Here is a 22329-nt window from a genome sequence, read left to right on the forward strand (position 1 = left end):
CTTGTAAATGATTTACCTCACCTCTGTTGTGGTCTCTTCTCTCGCTGTTCCCCTCCGTTTCCCTCTCTCCCTCTCTCTTTCTCTCTCCACTTCCCCATGAACTCCTCCTGCTGGTGCTCGGCCCTGATGGATGGGGTTTGTGTTCACATGCTTGTTATTGGCCAGAGCTCCAGGGCTCAGGCGTTAGGTTGTGTTTATGAGAGGAGCCTGCACTGATTCCATGATAAAACCAGATGTTCCCTTACAAGGCTTCGAGCCTTTCCTCGTCGAGCTCTCATGTCCATATCAGGTATAACCTTCCTGTTGTTCTCAGATCTACCAGCTGCTGAAGTATATATTACACTGAAGCTCAAAAAAAGTTTGTGCAGAGGGCATGAAGCATGTCAAGTGTGCTGACCCAGTACAAAAAGTAATCTTTTATTGCAGTTGCATAGACTGATATTGAGCTTATTTTTTTCTCCTTTTACATCCTCCTCAGTATGTGTTATGAGAAGATAACATTGGGTCCTTGTCCAGCCTTGTTTATCACAGATCCAGTTGTTTTGCAATCTGTAATTGCTTTTACGACTGTTACCATAAGCATGTTTAAACTAGTGGCTATTTTCTTTTGGCTGTTTGTTGTTCTATGAACATCAACACATGTCCTGTGTAATTGAATGGAATGCTCTTTTGTGTTTCTCATTTTGAAGAGGAGCTAAGAGAAATGGGCCTTTGTGTTTTATTACACAGAGGCCCAAAATAATAACAATGATATTTCAAAATAACCCATTAATTAATAATTAGAATTTCAAAAACAGTCTGAATTAGCATAAAAAGCCCAGAATTATTCATTTTCTCACAGATTGAGACTTAAACTGGTAATATTTTAAAATTAACAGCATGTTTCCTCTTGACTGGAATAATATTAGTATTGAAATGGCCCGGCCAGAGTCCCGAATCTGCCAAAGAATCTATTTGGGGAACTAAAGATTAGGGTAGTGGTGGGGAGGCCTTCCAACCTCAAAGACTTGCAGTCTTTCAGAAAAAAAATAATAATAATTTTTTTCAAAATTTCAGAAGGTTGTAGAATAAGGCTATAGAAGATTTTGAACATGCCATTTTAAAAATTTAAATTAAAAATAATCCAAACATTATTTCCTCTCCCACTTTCAAATTATTTCTCCATTTGTTTATTTGTTTATAAATACCCATTTCATTTTCTGCCAGAAACAAATTTTGTGTTTTAATAAAAATTTGAATCATTAATAATAATCTAAATTTGTCAGGGGTCTAAAATATTTTGGGTTTTAATGTAATTAAGCGTTGCTTCAGAATTGTTATGCTATTGTTCTGCATATTTTTGCTCAAGGAGATATATAGGGTGCTCTATCCCGGTAATTCAAACTTTCTGTGGTTGACATAAAGTCGTAGACACCAGTTCTAGCATTTTTCTTCTTTATTAATATAAATAGTGTAATTTTTAGTGTTAAGATAAAAGTGTTTAAGTACATAACTATTTATAAATGAATAAGTTATGTCAATCAGTTATTTGTAACCCAAACCTCTCCATAAAAGAGGTTGCAGTCGGACATTTTCAATCAACCGTCTATAATAAAGTGTGATGCAGCAAATCTGTGGTATGAATGTCATTGGATCTTATCGTTTCATTTTAGCTGGCTCAGGTTTGGTGGGCCAGTTTATTGTGTCATTTTACGACTTGATTGTAAAACTTAACAACATTAGTATTTTGGCAGTTTTCAAAGAGAAAGGAGAGCAAAAGTGCACAGCTTAATGAACAGACTAAAACTTTAACTTCTGATGGAATCACCATGTCTGTTGTAGGCGTCTGTGTCAAATAGACTTAAATAATTAAAGTGAACAAACATCTCTGTATGAAGCCTAACTGGGTTTATGATTTTTACTTGGAACATGACAGCTTGGAGACGGTTTAAAAGAAAACTCTTGGATTGAGATGACCTTTGTCCCCTGGCACATACTCAGGCTTTGATATTACTAACCTTCAGTGCTTTAGTGTAAACAAAACCTTGGATTGACGTCGACAGCAGGAAGTACAGCTTTAAGAAAGGAAAAACAGGCTGCAGGTACATGATGTACCAATAAAATAAAACTCATTTTGTTTTCCTCTTTTCATATCTTGAAACAACACTAAGATTGGGTCAAAAAGTGAGCACCCATTTTATTAATTTGTAGTTTTAGTACTTTGGTAAAAATGTAATTTTTATGACCTTGCAAATTCACGTCAGCAGAAAGAACTTTTGAGAAGTAGCATTCGTAGTATTTACACTTGGGCTGGATGCCACCGATCTCCAAAGGTCACACATGCCCAATCTTGTGTGATAGCGATGAATTGCTGCATTTCAGGTCATCAGAAAATGTGGACCCAGATAAAATGTCACCTGCCTGCCCAGCCGGCACTGCTCTCTGTCTACCACTATTTATAGGGGCATGATTTACTGAGTGGTTTCTAGTAAATGTGGGGCCAAAGTCATGCATGGATGAAAACTCTTTGTGTCTGGCCTAATTTTTTTCTTGCTTAAAAGTTTTTAAAACATCTTAAAGTAAATCTAGCTCCCATTTACAAATCCCCCGGGGTGGTTATTTTTTAAATCCTTTTCTTAAAGCAAAACACAGAGGTTTAGAATAGATATGGTGACACGGCCAAGACACCAGAGTCTACATGACAAGCGACTGCGACTTTAACAGGCACCCTTTTAAACAGTACGTCCAAACAAATCTTCAGCAACTGTTTCCTATCTTTTAACAGTTTATACATGTGGTTAACATTTTCTGACTTTTATTTTAGCACATTCTTTATAACAAGAAGGGAAGGGAAGCAGAAACAGCCACGTTGTCACTCAGATTCAAATGGAACTTCATTTGTTTTTCTTCTCATGTGGTATGCAGACTGTATTTTGCCAGCATTTGGTAGCTTCCTGCTGAGTTTGGGTGTCTCGAACAGTAAAAAAAAAAAAAGTTTCAGGCTGTTTGAGCATGAAGCATACCATTGTGGGAAAAAGTTCATCAGTGACGCACTGGGGTTGACCTTACTCATATTGTGGCATTTTTGTTGTTCCTGCGTGTTGTTTTTTCTCGTTGTGAAAGCTCCACTTTGTGTGATCAGCAGCAGCAGCAGCAGCAGCAGCAGCAAGCCTACAGAAATGCACCATATGAGCCAAAGCTAATAGTCATGCACAGACATTTTCATTAATAAGACAACACTTACTTCGTCACAGTTTGTCTTTTTCTTCAGGTTTAAATTTTTACATACAATTCTGCCCTCTGTCTCTAACTCTTCGGTTTCGAAATCTATTTCATGTTGTTTGATGTAATTTATTTTTAAGAAAAATGTGAGAAAAAAATTTATTTGACTATTGAGTTGATGAGTTGTTTGTATTATGTAGTACATCAGAGGTCAAGAAGGTGTTCCTGTACCGTGACCTCTCATCCTCCCTTTGCCGTCCGTTTTGTATCCCCAGCATTAAGAGGGTAGTTTTTTTTTTCATCTGTTCTTTACTTCCACGTTGTAATTTGGACATAATGTAGGACAATCACACAAGTAAGAAACACCCTTGAAATTCTCTTAACCTTGATTCTGAAGTTTAATGGTGATGCATTTTAGTCTTTTTTGTGTTCATGTTTCCCCAAGCTGGAAATCAGACATGCAAAATTGCAAATTCATTCATTTTGTTGAATTGTGAGATAATCAGAGTTAAAATAATACAGTTTGATATAATAAGGTAAACCTTCAAGCAAATTCAGGATTTTTGAAATATCAGACTCACTTAACTAACATATAAATTTTGGCTGTATTTTGTGGCTGTTTCCTCATCAGCCCCAATCGGTACATGTGAAGTGACTTTATGCAGAATCTTTTTTTTGTGTTGTTTTTACTAAATTCACCGGTGATGCATTCTTTCTCTTTATTGACAATAAAAATGTGTTGCTGACAGATCTCGAATCAGTGCAGCCTGACCTCAAGAATTTTTTCAAGCAACTTCCCTGATAACCATCTTTCTATTCATGAAATGTTTACGGTACTTGGATTTATTGACTTGTTGACATTGTCCTTCCTTTTAACCTTCTGACTGACTGTTTTACAGCTGTAACAGAGCAGGGACTCCTGTTCTACACCAGCTCGTTTTCTTTAATTTAGATTCAGTTGATCTAAATGTTTCTCCTTGAAATATTTAGTGCAGAACTACGTCCCTGCAGTAAAACAGCTACAATACAGCATTGGTAAAACTGAAAGTAACTACAGCAGGTTAGGTGCATGGCTGTTTATTGATATGTGCCTCACTTTGACACTTTTAATTGGAATAGGCAAAATATTCTTTGAAAAATAAAGAAAAGATATTAAACTGAATTTAAATTTTAAATATTTCCTTTGGGTAAATTTTATACAAAAGTATATTTATATACCAGTAAACGCAAAAATGGTCTGAAAATAATTTCTTCAGACCATTTTTCAAGAAAATTTGAAAACAAAACAAAACATATTTTCTTTAGAAAATACTTGTTTCTTTAGAAAATACCCCTGCACCACCACAGCACCATAGGTGCTGTGGTGGTGCAGGGGTTAAGCGCAGCCCACATAAGGAGGCCTTAGTCCTCAACGTGGCCCTCACAGGTTCGATTCCCTGCCTGGTTTCTTTTGCCGCATGTCTTCCCTCTCTCTCATTTCCCTATTTTCCTGTCATAGCACTTTCAAATAAAGGCCACTAGAGCCATAAAAAACTTAAAATAAAAAGAAAGGAAATAATTGTCCTTTCTTAACCAAAACAGTTTTCTCGGTTCAATTAAAATTATTTAGATCTGAACCTGCAAGGGGCACAAATAATTTTTATCTTGTATGTCTTTACTTTGGAGGCAGTAAAGGCAACAGGAGCTCAGAATTATCGCTGCAAGAAGCACAAATGTTTGTAGTTTTGGATGGAGGCCTAATAAACCCAACATAGAGGAAAGTCTGCTTGAGTCTTTAAGTGTCTTTCTCCATTGTTTCTTAAAGCACAGACAATGGAGAAAGACATAGTCCTGCAAATGGGTCTTTTTGCCAGCAAGGATTTTTGCTTCCCTGTCACTATAAAAGCAGAGCAGGACTTTTAAGGGACATACCATAATTTATCAGACAAAAGCAGTGCTTTCTGATTGTACGGATAGCAACCAGTATCATGCAGGTGTGTGTCTAAAGGCTGCATGCCGTTCTTCTTCCAAATCATGTAAACAAAGTGCCCAAGTAAAACCACATGCTGTGCCAGTGAGACAGAAGATGATAGAGCTGCAAGCACCGCTGTTTTTGTAGCAGTAAACTTTAACTGACTACTAGTTTACACTTCTTCTTTGTGGAAAGAAAGCGTTGTTGATGTAGGCCAGACAGGGTTGGATGTTGGATCACTCCGGCAGCTGATCAGTCATTTAGTCCTATCCAAATTCCTTTAGCTTCCTGTTATTTCTGGTGCTATTTTTAGATGAGGTTTCAGTTAGATTTAGTTAACTTTATAAAAATTCACATTCTTGGACAACACAGAGGACAAAGAGTTCCAAAGTTTACTTTAAAAAGCTGCACAATAAATTCACTTGGTCGGATTTTTAATGTAATATGCCAACACGATGTTGCTAACAAAGTCCACGCCGAAAAGCGGAACTTTTCCTCTAACAGAGTGGGTCTCATTCGCAAATGAAGTTATGTAAATCTTAACATGGCCAAGACCAGATGCGAACCAGAGTTTCTGATGAGTCACAGGTGGCTTCATATTTAATCCAGGAAAATAAAAACGACATGAAGAAACTGAGCTATCATTATGAACATACATAAAAGTTCAGCAATTCAGAGGCTTTGGTCCATTAACCTCATTACAACTCTCAAACAAAATCGGCAAACAAATTAAGATGAAACCTATTTTCTTAGTTGTTCTTAAATAGGTGATTGGGGCTTTGTTTTGTTTATATTGAGGACAGGGTTCTTCTTAGACTACTTCTAGAATAACTGCACTAGTCTGGTAAAAACCAGTCCCTTGTTTTATGCTTTGCTTATGTCTGGACCTTGCTAATGTTTATCCCTGATAATTTCAATACATCAGTTCAACGCTAAGAAGCTTACTGGAATTAAAATATATTGAGAATCTGTTTATTGGAGATACAAACTCTGGAAAGGTTTGTCACATTTAACTCTACGTTGTGAAAATGGTTAAGTCAGCATTCAAAGTTTAATGTGCTATAATTTAGCAGTCTTCGATTATTGGTCCAGCCTCCATGTTGGTAAGCATACTGCCCTCATGTATTATAGTTTAGATGCGAAGCTGTGAAGAGGAAGCAAATGATTTTTCTTGGAAACCGCTTTCACACGGTGTAACAGTGAGTCACCGCAGGCGTGTCAAATGACAAAAACTTAGCAACAAGTTGAATACGACATTTAGACATGGATAGCTTGATGAAGTAAAAAGCACAATGTGTTTCTGCGCTACAGAAAGGCTCCTCTGTTCACATTGTAACATGTTTTTTCAGGTTCACATTTAATGTGGAATATCTGTGCTGCTAGGTTCAAATACTGTAGGCTTATATGACCTGCTTCATTTAGGTGTGTCTCTGCTTCAGCACACAAGTCAAATAGTCAGGTCATTAGCTGTATTCTGGAGAACTTGAGACAATACTTAGAAGGTTTTTCAGTGATTTGATTCAGGTGTGCATGGGGAAAACATGCAATCTCCATGCAGTAAGATCACTTTCTGTCTCTTGAACCAAGGGCTTTCTTGCTTGAAAAGGCAACAGTGCTACCAACTGTGGCATTGTGCAGCTTTCTATCTATATACATATAGGCATTTACCTCAGATACTTAGAAGAGCTAGGGACCAGCGCCACTCGTGAATAGATAAACACCTTGAATACTTAAGAACTCCTCTATAAATGCTTAGAACTGCCTATTTTAATTGTTCAAATGCCATATCCACTATATTATGCATGGACACTCACAGTGGAAGCTGTAGCTGTCTACCTGTCATAGAAGCTAAAATTTACAGTCTTTCTTATCTCCTCTCTTTGGGGTATAGCCAGTCAGTAGTTGGACAGACTTTTGGGCAGACTGTTTAGTTAAAGAATATTTCCATATTCTTGCCATATTCTTGCCAGGGCCCTTGGATAGCCTCAAGGGCCCTGTTCTCTTGTAATTACCCAACTGGGCCTGTTAATCTGTGAATGGCTGCTGTGCCAGGTCGCGCTGTTGCAAAAATATTTTTACAAGACTTTGGATCTCTTGATTGTCTGCCTGATTCCACTGGGGAAGAGTGGTTTTCTTCAACATGTAAAACGGCAAGCCTGGTCCTCTAGTGAAATCAGCTGGAAAATGTACTGCAAACAAGCAGATTTTTAAGTGTGTCCCATTGGCCTTTTAGTAAAAAAAAAAAAGCTCTTAGGGGAAACTTTATTGTGCATTATAACAAGGAAATAATTACCATGACAGCGATTGTTCATCTTGCCATGATGACAACTTGAACTTGATGTTTTTGAAAACCCAAGAAATTGATGGTACAATAGAATCGCTATCTTTGGCGTTAAAACTATCTATTTGTCCACAGTGAAAGCATCAATGCTGCATTTCTGTCTTAAAATATAGTTAAGTGCAATCATTAATAACAAGTGCTCTACCAAATTGGTGCTGTAAAGAAGTAGAACACTGTGTTCAGTTATATAATGGGTTTGATTGTCACTTATATTATGATTGCAATAAAAACATCATCTGTGTTTGGGTCTATATTGCCCTTCCCCTGCAGACACAGAAAGTAAAATTTTTAGAAAAATATTTCAGTTTCCAGAAGGGTATATCTTAATTGTTTTGTGTGTTTGCAAATTTAAAATGACACATTTAAAGAGTGTGCTTGTTTTTTTGGGGGTTTTTTTCTCTTGAAAACCTTGGCAGCCACAGAGCTATACTGCTTTCATAACTAAACATAGTCTCCAGACGTCTCCTCTGCTTTGCTCTTCTTTGTGAATATCACGTGTGTAAAGATGTCCTTTCCCTCCGTCTCTCTCTGTCTGTACAGTACAGTACATCATCTAATTTTCACTGGGTGTCTTGACAGCCAGGAGCCTAGACCTCATCATCAGCGTGTGCTTGTGTGGTGGGCTGCTGCTGACGCTGTATGTCGCTGCAGATTGACGTCAGCATTGCTGTGCTCCTCTCCATACAAATGACCTGCCTGCCTACGTAGCATTGATAGGTTCCCCCGCTATCCCCCAACCCCGACACTGTCTTATTAGCATGTTTTTATGAGTTCTCGCACCTCTCACACTGCAGGCGCAGGCTAATATGACACAGGGGTGTAACTAACTGGCCGTCTAATAGCTTGCAGAGGTTTATTGACTCCATTTAGGAAATATTTACGATCCATTTCAGATTGAAATATTGTGCAAGTGAGGACTTTTTTTATAGTGCATACCTTTGTTTGTTTATATGCATGTGTGTTTTTATTTTTTTATTTTTAATTTGGTTCCTAAACTTGTGCCTTAAAATTTTTATGCATGCACCTTCTGACTCAGTTTGTTTGCTACATATTAGAAAAGTGTGCATAAATAAATGGTGGGGATTTTTTCTGTCTGAAAAGATATGATCTATAAATCACCTTTATGTACATGCTCATGCAAGTTTGCCCACGGTGTCACACAGAATCACAGAGGCATGAGATATGACCGGTTGTAAATGTTTAAAAATAGAAAAATTCATATAAAAGCAACTTTATTTCCTTCGGAGCCGTATAGGTATTTTGTAGGACGGAAGGGAGCCATCAAACACAGTTTTATGTTTTAAAATGAGGAGGAAAGAGACGCACCACTCAGCTGGTTGTTTTGTTTAAGATTAAATTGGGAAAATTATGAAACTACGTGAATAAAAAGATGTCAAAGTGTTGATGTTAAACCTGCTGTCTGTTTCACGGCTGCTGTAGGTTATAAAGGACACAGCATGATGTTGTGTTTATGAAGATTCATGAGCACAGGTGTCTGAGTCTCCTGAGTCACTTATTTATTTGTTGTGTTTTTAAGCGATCTCTAAAAAAACAATCTATTCATTCTAAGATTTTATGTCACCGTTTGCAAAAGCATCAAACCTAAAATTTGGGTCTGGACTACAATTGTGGGGACAGTCGTGGCTGTTCCACTGTTTCAGCCACCTCTTCTTGTGTCAGGGCAAGTTAGAAAAGTTTTCTGTTTTGTGTGCGTGTGTGTGTGTGTGTGTGTCTTGTGTAGCGATTTTGCAGAGGTTAAATGAAATGCATGCTAGGATGGCTGTGCAGATTGTGTAGTTGGTGTGCTCTAATGTGCAACAGCAGACATTTGAGAGTGTCTGGCTGCCTCAAGATCTTATGTGGAATCTAATATCTACCTGTATCTCACTTTCTTCTTCTCTATGTCTTCTATTCTTGTCCCTTCTTTAATGTCCGCCTCTGTTTCAGCTCTTCCGTCTCTCTCTGTAAACAAGCAGAAGGCCAGCAACTCTGTCCTACGGCCTTCTCCCGCCATCTGGTTGCCATGGTGTGCGGACCATTGTTTGTTGGCCTCTATGTCGGGTTGCCATGGCAGGGCTTATTTGCCATATTAAATGTTTGGCAGCATTGTACAGATGCTGATGACAAACACCCAGCATCCCACTTTGATCAATGAAGCAGGAAGGATTGGACCCACTGATCTATTTAACAAATGTAGTGATAGATTTGACTTGCCCTCTTTGTGAGATGTTTAAGTTGTGGTCTTTGTAAATAGAGTCCATAGTGTTTTCCGATAGTAATATCTCAAAAATAAAATAATCTACCTTTAAGAGATGTTATTTTTTTTACTTATTATTTTTTTATATATATACTTTTAACATGACATTGTCTACCTTGTTTACCCATGACTGTATGTTTACTTGTTGGGATTAGACAGGTGCTGTGTGGAAGAGCTTTTTATAAAAAAAAAAAAAAAAAAAAAATCTGTCCTGTCCCCCTTGTGGCAGAAATGGAGATTACGTGATGGCTTAATCCACTGTTACAGTATTGGAAGTTCTTGCATACTTTGAATAAATAGTTAAACTGTATCTGTACCTTTGTATTTATAGATTTACAAATTAAATATGTTTTTTTTTTTTTAGAATCTGTCAACAATGTCAAATCAGGACCAGTCAGGTTTCTTTGTCCATTTGTTTGTCCCTTTCATTCTTATCAATCTATGGCAAAACTAAAGCTGTGAAAAAGATTGAATAATTATGTTCAGGTCTAACAAGGATATTTTCAATTAGAAAAGACTAAATGATATTTGCTTAGAAAAAGTGAAACTATCCTTTGGTGCCTGATAGCAAAGGATTACTTCTGATATTTAAATTCTAAATATTGAGCCAATCTGGCATTATTAGCCAACCACTTTGAACAGCTATGCTTCTCTATAGTGCTTAAGCTTTAACAACGTACTCCTCATTATTAGATAGGCAAACAGGTAATAAAAAACTCTTTTGAGACACAATTAACTCTTTATTTTCTTATTTTTCCACCCTGTGATATCCTTGTGCCCTGGGCGGGGAGCCATAATAAAAGCCAATGCATTACAACTTTTCCTCTTTAATCAAAGGCAAAGTAAAAAGGAGCTAAATTTAAAGCCTTTTCCCCCTTTTACATTGTATGTATGGCAAAAAATAAAAACATGCACAAAACCCTGCTTAAATGCTATCTTGAGCAATTAATATCTGCTTGATTTATGTCACAATCATACTTGACACTAGAGATCAGGTTATTTCAGGTACACCAGTGTAGTGTTACACAACCTGTGCCAGCTTTGGCCGTGCTGTGCTGTAAAGTGTGAGAGCTCTTGCATGGGTACCAACAGATAGCATGGAAATGCTGCCGATTGACGTAGTTGGTGCTTGATAAGATCTCATAACTCCATTGTAGACGCACCATGGTGGTTTTAGTGGTTTGCTTTTCTGCTTTCTGCTCTCAGTGAAAGGTCTGTGTGTGCAGTGCGCAGCCACACAGTACCTGGAGAGGAGAGAGTGCATGAAGTGGTGCAGGAAATCCTTAATGTGAACTTTTACTACACTGTGTGTTTAGATAACAGGCAGAATAAACTAGCAGAGGCTGTGCAGCTCTGCTCCTGACCTGCTTGTGCCCCCTTTGGAGGAGGCTCAAAGTGGAGCACAGGTCGAGGCCCGTGGATATTTGTCATATTTTCTGTAACTTATAAGCATATATATGTTGATGTTTGACTGACAGCTGTACTTGTGTCTTTCAGATGATCTTGTGGGACTGGGATCTGAAACACTGGTACAAGCCACAGTATCAGGTTGGTACCGCATTTCCTTCAGCTCAGTTTTTGAGTTTAAAGGTCAATCAGGAAATATTCTTCTTTTCAAAGAGCTGAACTCACCTTTAGCACTTCCTCACATTTTTACTCCACATTGTGTAAAACTCTCCATACAATGACCCTTGAATCATGGCACATTTTTTAGCTCACTCAGACATTTATGTGTACTGTTTAAACTATTTGTGTAATCTGTCAAAGAATTCAGCTGCCAGAGGCCAAAAGTCATTGTTTGCTTGTGTTCTTGACAAAGTTGATCCAGTAGGAACATTTTCTGTTATGAAAGCTGTCCAAAAATGAAGAATTACACTGTGGTGGATTTCTCTTACGATTTATTAGATTTGACTTTTGATTTGGGGAAAGCTCCCTACTTTCAAAATGGAATATAGATGTTTTTTTTCCAGAAAATCTTGTTTTTTTTGTCATTTCTGTCTTATTTTATAAGAGCCCAGAGGAAGAGAAAGAATGAGGGGAATGAATTTGGAGAGGAAGTTAACAATGATAATAAATAATGAACTCTTCAATGTTCTTCACAGTAAATATTTTCCTATGGCTTTTGGCCTAAAATTCTCACCACATGTTGCTAACAACCTGGGTTAGTCACACATACAAAGAAACCAAGTGGAGCAGAAATGTATGCAATAAATTTGAACAGCAAAGGAAATATTTATTGTAAATGAAATGTATTGAATACATCCCAAACTTTCCTGTTTGGAGAGGGGTTGACTTTGATTTGGATTTAAGACTGGGTTAGGGGAAGCAAAGCCTTTCTCTCAACAATAGGACCACATATGGCAACAAATAACGCTCATCATTAAAGACGCCCCCCATCTTAACTTGGCCTCTTGTTCCTAACTGGGGGTTTTGTTTGGGTTCGTGTGGCAGGGTGCAGTGAGTGGAAATGGTGTGGATCTCTCAGTCATCAACGAGGCCAGGAACCTTGTGTCAGAGCTGCTGATGGACTCGTCACTGTCACCAAACACCGCCGCGACTCTGCGAAGCATCTCCAGCCTGATGGGGACGTTTTCAGGCTCATGTCGCCCCAGGGTCAACCCCTTTACGCCCTTCCCAGGTTTCTACTCTGTAGAGGCAGAGGACTCTGCAGAGAGGAGCGACAGGAAAGGCATGAAGGTGAGCAAAGGTTTCACCACAGCTATAAACCTATCTCTTTAAGCTGTCCATACTGAGGATTTATTTATTTAGTTTTGGCTTTCAGGCATTATTATGATGCATAGCACTGATAATGATATTAAGGAAATTGTGGAACAAAGTACAACTGGAACTCCAATCATTTGTTTGATAATTTTGGGGAAGACTTTGTCTTACGAGGCACTTTGCAGTTCTGCAATGTATTCAGTAAGAATTTCTCCTACAACCTTCTGTTGTGTCTATGTTTATTTTGCCTCATCAGACATTGTTTGCCAGATACTTGTCTCTAATACAAGCCTCCTGTGCCTGCCAGGGTTTGAGTAGCAGAAACAGCCTCCCTACCCCTCAGCCCAGGCGGAGTTCAACCTCCTCCACACCGTCTGCACTCCCTCCGCTAGACTCTGCCTCTTCTCGCTGGGAGCGCAACAATGGAAAGAGACCCCACTGTGACCTCAGTCTGACCAGGTAGCATGAGACAGATTTATAGCAGGCTTACATAATGTTGATAAAATCCAGTTATATCCTCCCCAAAAGGATGTTTGTAGTTAGTTGTTTTTAGCTTCATCCAAAAAAATAATAAAAATTACACACACACACACATATATATATATATATATATATATATATATATATATATATATATATATATATAAAATCGCCTGATCTTAAGAAACTGAATTAAAAACAGAAACAAAGTAATTGAAATCTATCTGTCTGGAAGGGGTTACAAATCGATTTCTAAAGCTTTATGACGCCAGCAAACCACAGTGGGAGCCATTATGCACAAATGGAAAACATGGAACTGTGGTGAACCTTCCCCGAAATGAATATTGTACAAACAATTGTACTGACAACTCAACAAGGTCATATAAAAGGAATCCATAACAGCATCTAAATAACTTCAGGTCACGCATTCCCCAGTTTAGCTCTCTTTTCATGATTCAGTTCTAAGATCTGATGAAAACTTAATCAGTGGGAACGTTCCAAGGTGCTGCTGTCCAAAGAGAAAGATATAAAAGCCTCTCTCTTTGAAAATCTTTCACAAGATCTTGAATCTTGTGAAAGATTCTAGATATTTCACAAAAAGAGAGAGAAAGCAGAACATTCCTAAGTATGAATATCTCATTATGCCTGGTATAAACTAACAGCATTTTAAAAAAATGCTACAGTAAAGCATGGTGGTGGCAGTGTGATGGTCTGCTGCTCTTTGTTGTAGAAAATCCTGAAGGTGAACATATAGCGATCAGTTTCTGTTGACTATCTTATTTCTGAATAGCAAGACATAAATAGATAGACAATGGCTACCTCAACTATAGTCATAGTCGTCTCTGGTTTTCACGTTTTGTTTTAATTGAGTTGGACAAAACAAAATGAAAATATGGCTGATGTGAGTTGCTGTGATATGCATAATGCTTCATCAAATGTCATAGGAGATGAGATTGTTTGAACATTTTGATAACTTAAAATGACTTACACTTTCAGTCTTTATTATAAACTAAAACATTTTGTGTAAGTCAAAAGATTGAGATGATCGGAGCTACAAAACTATCCACAAAGCTCCGTTTTCCAAACTGTTCCCTGCCAAACTTTGGTGATTACATATAAAAAACTAATTACTTTCTAGGTCTGGTTTTATTTAGCAGTCTGACATTTTGGAATTGAGAAACAGGGATCAATTGGTGCTGTAATTTCTTTTTTCTTTAGCCTGAAATGTTTCACAAATGACACCTTAGAAAAGAAATATTAATGTACGACTTTTACTACTTGGCATGGATCTCTCAGTCATCAACAAACAGCAAGAAGCTCTACTGCATAGAGCTTCTTGCTGTTCAATAGCATGTAGAAATAAAACTTTGGCTTCTTACTTTTACAAAAATTTGAGACAGTGCTCAGAGAAACTGCTGTGGGGTGGTGTCTCTATAGCATGTTTCCACTAGATGGCAGGAGAGCACTTCATTGTTGAAGAATAGATGAGATTTGCTGTCCTGACGAGCAAAAACATCTGAGTTTGTGACTTTTTGTATCAGCTCAAGTCTGACCAACGGTCCCAATGCAAACCTGCTCACCATTCCCAAACAGAGGTCTTCCTCTGTCACCCTAACATACCACACGGTGCCCAGAAGAACAGGTGAGACTTAACTACCCAAACTTGCATATGTTATTAAACTGCTACGGCTCTGCTTCAGTGTTGCCCCTTATTTCTATCCCCACATTCTTATGCTCCTTTCTAGGCACGTCTCCCAGTCTCAGCCCAGTCACCTCACCAAGCCATAGCCCCCCCACACTAAATACAGGTTCCTCATCATCCCATGCCCCTCGGTTGCCCGTGGAGTTCCCCGACACAGCGGACTTCCTGACAAAGCCGAGTGTTAACCTGAACCTCCACAAGCCTTTAGTCAGCTCCACTGATTTCCAGCAGGCCTTTCGTAGCTCTACCTTCTCTCTCTGCACCAGGTGAGACATGTGCTGCGGAAGGCCCATGTTACCTTTGTCTCACTTTATCCCAGTCTTGTATCAATAAATTTGCAGTACACATGCCAATATGATCTGTCGTTGTCTACTAAAGCTGTGGTCGTCAGATGCTCAAGGGAATTTCCAGCGGTGAGTCGGGGGACTCTCATCAGCTGTTCAACAGCGAGGCTCAACGCAGGCGCTCAGGTACAAACTGTCATGCCTACTGCACGTCACAGAGTAGAATCCAGTTATGCAGACAATCTCATTTGTTGACCCAGTATAGTGAAAGAGAAACCCCTCTTTGTGTAGTTTCATATACTAATGCTGCCCTCTGCTGGACTCGTTCAAATACTGCAATTGTTGAGAATAGACTTACATTTTAGATAACATATTTCAGTTTAGATCTACATAACAACATAATATAACAACCAGCAACTGCACTCTTTTATTCTTTCAGACTAGTGTTAACATTATGTTCTCCTTGTGTTTTATTTGTGTTGACAGTGGTTGAAGGGCTGGAGTATGCTGGGGGGGATTTTATCAGGGAAGAGCCAGACGTGACTGGAGATGGGAAGCCAGACGCTGAAGGAGACCTGGGTGTGGTAGAGGAGGAGAAGGAGAAGAGGCCCGTCACTGAGCTGCAGACTCAGAAAGCAGAGGTGAGCTTGATCAGACTGCTTCTGCTCGACATGAGTCACCTGGGTATTAAGATCAGAAGAGTGGGTCCTAATGTGTTTTAAAGACTGTTATGTTGACTTTCATCAACCTACAGCTTCTTAACTTATGGTGGACATGCATGACATATTTAGTTATTTCTTCTTCTTATTTCATCTTGAAATTATTTTTGTTGTTCTTCCTTCTTTTCATGTGTTTGCTTTGTGGTTGTCTTCAGGGGGAACAGGAGTTCATACTTGATTCCATGCTGGAGGACCACGAGGGTCTCATGGAGAAGATGGACACCTGGAACTTCCAGATTTTTGAACTGGTGGACACAACAGGAGGGAAGACGGGAAGGATCCTCAGCTACGTTAGTACCAAAGCAGTAAACTCAACATTTACAGTTCTGTTTCCTTTGATTATTTAAAGTTAATGACCTTACTAATATACATGTATGGACTTGCAAAGGAAAGAGGTTATTGATGATCAAAGAGATCAAATTAAATTATACCAAAGATGCATGCTATAGTTCAGTTTCCAGTTTTTATTTAAGCTCAAGTTAATGTCTTCCCAGGTGACATACACGCTTTTCCAGGATATGTGTCTATTTGAGATCTTCAAGATCCCCGTGAAGGAGTTCATGTCCTACTTCTGTGCTCTGGAAAGTGGCTATAGAGACATTCCCTGTAAGTGTCAAACTGTGCTGAGGCCAAAACATTTGATATCCTTTTTTTTTGTCAAACTGATCTCCATGTGTACTTTTCGACATATTTTATAAACAAATATTGTGTTTGAGTTTGATTTTAGTGGGATAGACCTTTTAGGAATGCACCGATCTGACCATTTAGATTGATATTGGTATTAATATTGCTATTATGACCAATAACAGATATTTACCTATCATATATTCATAATATACATTTCCCTACCCTTGTTGAAACCATGAAAAAAATTACCATTCCACTGACTTTGCTTATGTGCTTCAAGTAAAAACCTATAATCCTGCGCTGCATTTCTCTCACTACATGCTGTATGTTTACTGTCACTAAAAATAAACCCAAGCTTTTATCTCACGGCCAGCCTCCTCTCCTCCACTTCCTGAAACACATAAGCAAAAGGCAACAAGATGAAAATGACTATTGGTGTTTAATATCAGACTGATACATAATTTAAAGAAACTGTACAATAGCGATGTTTGTGCTGATAAAACTTGCACTCAAGTATTTATTATATTGTTCCACAAGGATAAATTTCATTTGCACTGTTCTGCGTTAAAACAGATCACAACCGGGTCCATGCTACAGATGTGCTCCATGCTGTTTGGTACTTAACCACTCGACCAATCCCTGGGTTTCAGCAGATCCACAGTGAGCATGTGACAGGAAGTGACACAGGTAAATACTACCGAGTCATCAAAAAAGGAAACATAATAATTATCCAGCATGGTTAAATGCATCGACTTTTAATAAAAATCCATTGAGCACTATCTTCTCTCACCTTCTGACGTAAGTTTTCTGTCATGTCATGTTATTTTACAATATAAGTTTTCTTCCTTATCTTTGATAATTATTTTTTTTTTTGTTTGACTGAACTTTTTGTGTCTGTCCTTAATGAGAAGATGTCAAACTGTTTTATTTTTTCCAGATTCAGATAGTGGAATTTCCCCAGGCAGGATATCATACGCCACCTCCAAGAGCTCCTCCATTTCAGATGACAGCTACGGCTGCCTGGCCTGGAACATACCTGCCCTGGAGCTCATGGCCCTTTATGTAGCAGCTGCAATGCACGACTACGACCATCCTGGTCGTACAAACGCCTTTCTAATAGCCACTAATGCACCTCAGGTAACCTATTGGTCTAGTATATTTAAATGTTACCATAAATAATGAATGTGTTTACTGATTAACTTTTTCCTTTTAAAGTTTTGCACTCCCCAGAGGTTCTTGACAATATAGTGTAAACGTTTAACTTGGCTCTGTTGTGAAAATGTATACTTTTCAAATAAGTTACTTTATTGCAGTAGCATATTTTGAGAGATCGGTGATCGGCCGATACTTACAGGTGAAGCCGATCTTATCTACTTCAGAAAAGGTCTAAAAATCAACCAGTGTCCTCTTTTGCTGTGCAGAGAGAGACAGGTTTGACTGACAGACCGGGCCACAGGTCATGTCTACACGTTTGTAGTTAACAATAGTCATCCCTCTGTTGCCAACTCAGCGACTTTCTTGATATATTTATCAACATTTCCAATTTGATACCATGTCACCAATTTGATACCAAGTTACTTTGGGCGACTGTGGCTCTATGAGCAGAGTAGTTCGATTCCAGCTTCCTCCTGCCACGTGTTGATGAGCCCCTGGGCAAGGCACTTAACCCCAAACTTCCCACTAATCTGCATATTAGTGTATAAATGTGTGTGCATTTGTGAGTCTAAAGCGCTTTGAGTGGTCATAATGTTTGGAAAAGCGCTATAGAAGTTCAGTCCATTTACCATTTATCAGCCAAAAATGGAATTGGCAGGTAAGGCTTTTTAAGGACAAGTAATCGGTAATCCTTCCTGTTTTGAGGAGTAATTAGAAGAACTTGGCCTCTTAGTCATGTGTAATACGCCAGTGAAGCAGAAAGTTATGGATTTCAAATCAAAATTTCTGACACCGATCAAGTGAGACCATTTTGTAGAAATTGTTAGGGTCACCACTAATGGTGTCACCAAAAAATAGATACATGAATAAGTTTTTATAATTTTTTTCCACATATATTTCACAAATAAATGAATTCAAATTAAATGTTGGATCTTTTTTTTATATATTTCAGTGTAAGATTTTGTTGCAATAAAATTTATATTTTCTTGGCTTTCTCGACATCTTCAGCAGCAATATTAATAAATGCAGAGGGTGATGTAGTTCTAAAATCTGTAATTTTTGTCTTTTTAAATAGGTAGAAATATATCCTGGAGGTTTTACTCCCACCCTCCTCTTTTATTTAACTCTAGCCACCTGACTTGTAACAACAGTTTTCCAATGTTTCTGTCCTGCATGAAGCACATAATGCAACCTCATCCATTATCTCTGTCTGCCATCCACTGAGCACAGAGGGTCATTGTTTACTAAGCTTTCAACCTGACCTTTAAAAGGATTTTTCTTTTCTGAAAACCATCAATCGTAAAGCAAATATCAACTTTGGCGTCTGGGCTCGAGGCAAACCGTGTGAGTGAGATAATCACATGTCTGGCTCTCTGCTGGGTTCTTGACCAAAATCAGTGGATGGGTTCATCAGTTACTCTTAATTTGAATGAATGCTCTTTAAAGTGTGCCATTGTGTCACTGCCAAGATTGTTCATTTATACTATTATCATAAAATTAGCAAAAAAGTTTCTTTCTCTGTCTCTCCTTGCACACTGATCCTATAGTAATGTTAGTGTCCTTGTGTACTTCAGCTTGCAGGTGTAAAACAAATTCAAATTAATTTGAATATGTGGTGGCTGAAGATAGAGCACAATGTCACACTAAACTGTAAAAGTCTATTTCAGAGGCAGTAAACTTAACTACAAGCTTGAAGAGGCTCCTGGAAACAAACAGAGCCCAGTAAGGAGAAAGAAGAATCCTGGTTTTACAGCCATAAACAGGAATGGTTAGCTTGTAAAACATACTTTATGTTCCCATATACTTACAAAATTATTCCTCAGTAATGCTATGGAAAAAAGAAAAAAAAATATAAGGAGAGAAATAAAAGTTTCTTTCTTTTTATTTTGCTATTGTGGCATTTTGTATACTTTACATAGCTGATAGTCTTTGAACATGTTTAAGTACAAATCTGTACTTACGACATTAAAGTTGCCGCATGTAACTTTTGCATAAAAAAAAAAAAAATGTTTTTTACATATTTGCTCCTGGTCAGAAACAACCAATCAGAGCCAGGAGGAGGGTCTTAGCGCTGTCAATCGCTTCTGTGTGCGCTTCAAAATGTGCTAATGGTGGAGAATCAAATTGCCATTACAGGGAAACTGTTCACCCATCATCATCAGTGGCCATACTAACTAGCCTGAGCATTCGTGGCAGGCGTCGTTGTGGGGAACTAGCTGTAGCCTAGCAGTGGGAAAGGAGGATGTGAGCAGCTCCATGTGCAATAACATCGTATTCAGATCTGTATACATTTAACACTAAATGAACACAAGCTTCCATTTATAAATGCTCTCCATCCGATCTGCCACATTTTTCTGAATTTTATGTGTAAAATAAAAGTTTTAAAATTTCACAAGGCCTCATATTGTTTGCATCAAAGCAACTATTAGTCCATTTTTCTCTATGTACTTATTCTTGTAATTTGATAAATAATGTATGCAGATGTCTGTCAAAGACAGCAGTATTTGTTCAACTGTGTCTTATTTTTTTAGGGTGTATTTTTCCTTTAGTTTTACAGGTTAATATTTAACTTGAGTGCTTTTCCTTGCATCCCTTTTCCTTAGTTACTTTCTGTTCAACTGCTTTTATGTCATCGAGCAAATGTAATACAAATGTAGATCATATCCGAGATTAGCTACTGCTCACGTAAAAGGTTCCTCCCATTGTTCTCTATAATGCACATGAGAGCAGGAAAAAGTATCCGCTTCTTCCAGTTTTGATGTGTCAATAGTGATAGGACTCTCACTGTTTCTGTTTAGTCAAAAAAAAAAAAAAAAAGGTCACAAGAAAGGAGATGGACCTTGAACTGGTTAATTGCTGACGGTGTGGTGAACTACCGTCTGCGTCAAAAGACTGCTTCATTTGATTTGTCATTGTATTTGCCTTTAATCATTACAGTCATTACATTTAAATGTGTCTTATACATCTTTCATAACCATTTATCTTTGTGCGTTTTTATCTTTTTTATGGATTTTTTTTGTTGCTATTTTTAAATCGTTCACAAATGGCTATGTCTTTGCAGATACATTATCTAAAAAATGCATTAGTGAAGCTTCTTAACTAAGCATTAGGAACCACCTTACTCTGCAGTTCTTCACTTGTTTGTTTTGTTTCTCCTGTCAATTACAGGCAGTGCTGTACAACGATCGCTCAGTCCTAGAGAACCACCATGCTGCATCCGCCTGGAGCCTCTACCTGTCCCAGCCCGAGTACAACTTCCTGGCCAACTTGGATCATGTTGAATTCAAGCGTTTCCGCTTCCTCGTCATCGAGGCAATACTGGCCACAGACCTCAAGAAGCACTTTGACTTTCTGGCTGAGTTCAATGCCAAGGTGCACTATCACACCAGTCATAAATCACATCACCGTTGATCTCCTCATTTTTGGAATCTGTGTTGTGGTAAAAGAAAAAAGGCATCCATGTGTGTTTGTTTGTTAAAAGGTAAACGATGTAAACAGTCCAGGAATTGATTGGACCAATGAGAACGACAGACTTCTGGTGTGCCAAGTTTGTATCAAGCTGGCAGACATCAATGGACCGGCCAAAGTCCGAGACCTGCACCTCAAGTGGACAGAAGGCATTGTCAATGAGTTTTATGAGCAGGTATAGTCTGTGCAATAATAGAGCAAAGTTTACTGACTGGCCATTTTATTATCCATGTGGCATAGATTCAACAAAGTATCAGAAGCAGGTTTTCTTCTACATATTGACATGATGACATCACTCTTTCATTGTCTGTAGATCCAATATTGGAATCTCTTGTTCCACCACATCCCAAAGCTACTCTTTTGGATTAAAGTGACTGCAGGATTACAATGAACTCATTGTCATGTTCAAGAAATCGGTTTGAGATGTTTTGAGTCAAAGTCACCATCGGTGACACAGCGGTCAGCAACAATGAGTAGACGTTTGTGAACTGTTTAGCTAGATGTAGCTAGAACATATCTCCCACAGCATTAGAAGACCACCAGCAGCAGCAACCTGAACCGTTGATACAAGATGGGATTCTTTCATGCTTTCAGGTTATTTGCTCCAAGTTCAGTTCCTTCTGTATTAATGTTGCAGCTGAATTCAAAACTCCTAAGATAACCCAACAAATTTGCAATCTGTTACAGTCCAATTTTGGAGGATTTGTTAATTCTAAAATCAGCTTCCTCTTATTAGCTGATGGGAGTGGCGCCCATTATGGTCTCCTGCTCCTGTAAATAATCTGTTTCAAGATTCAGCTTGTTGTGGGCTTTTGTTGGGTTTTTCCTATAAACCAAGGAGATAGATCAGCAGAACAACCTATTAGTTTTGTGCCATTTTCGAAGTGGATGGATGGATGTGAAAAAAAATGAAAGGCTCAGAATGGCCTGGATCATGCAGAAGAATTATAAAATCGATTTTCTACATTATGTTGCGGTTCTCTCTGTTTCATATATGCTTCCGTTAAACTTTGTAATGACAATACTATGAAGATAAGAATGCGGTTGGCTATAGCTTTGGGAATGTTTGACCTTTTCCAAACTACCTTCTGTTCTGCACAATGACACTTTAGGAAATGTTTATGAAGAACTTTTGGATTGAATTAGTTTTTTAATTTTAGACTTTTTTTCTATATTTCATTCCTGAATTATAGGAATGAATGCATATTAACAGACATGATATACTTGGATCTCACCGTCCTCTGCAATAGAGAAAAAGTAGCAGAAAATGCTTATTTTTTATCTTTTACCATTGCACTTTACTTACCGTTTGAATTTTTGGTAAATTGCAGTAATATTTATTGTTTTGATCCATGAGAGCACACCCACCCCCTTCCCATTACAACCAGCATTTTTTCTGAATCAACCCTTTGAGAAACCTCGT

General features: G+C 38.2%; 1 protein-coding gene across 1 annotated transcript in view; it reads left to right on the forward strand.

Annotated features, from left to right (window-relative positions):
* Positions 1 to 22329, forward strand: part of pde3b (phosphodiesterase 3B) — a 45490-nt gene that overhangs the window by 21083 nt on the left and 2078 nt on the right. The window contains exons 2-14 of the mRNA XM_044099910.1: positions 11248 to 11298; positions 12202 to 12447; positions 12779 to 12930; positions 14493 to 14593; positions 14697 to 14919; positions 15032 to 15123; positions 15424 to 15578; positions 15812 to 15946; positions 16151 to 16262; positions 16857 to 16970; positions 17221 to 17420; positions 20607 to 20810; positions 20920 to 21081. Of these exons, the coding sequence (XP_043955845.1) occupies positions 11248 to 11298; positions 12202 to 12447; positions 12779 to 12930; positions 14493 to 14593; positions 14697 to 14919; positions 15032 to 15123; positions 15424 to 15578; positions 15812 to 15946; positions 16151 to 16262; positions 16857 to 16970; positions 17221 to 17420; positions 20607 to 20810; positions 20920 to 21081 (1947 nt within the window). The remainder of the gene's footprint in view (positions 1 to 11247; positions 11299 to 12201; positions 12448 to 12778; positions 12931 to 14492; positions 14594 to 14696; positions 14920 to 15031; positions 15124 to 15423; positions 15579 to 15811; positions 15947 to 16150; positions 16263 to 16856; positions 16971 to 17220; positions 17421 to 20606; positions 20811 to 20919; positions 21082 to 22329) is intronic.

This window comes from Gambusia affinis, linkage group LG02, assembly GCF_019740435.1.
Source record: "Gambusia affinis linkage group LG02, SWU_Gaff_1.0, whole genome shotgun sequence".
Classification (NCBI taxonomy): Eukaryota; Metazoa; Chordata; class Actinopteri; order Cyprinodontiformes; family Poeciliidae; genus Gambusia; species Gambusia affinis.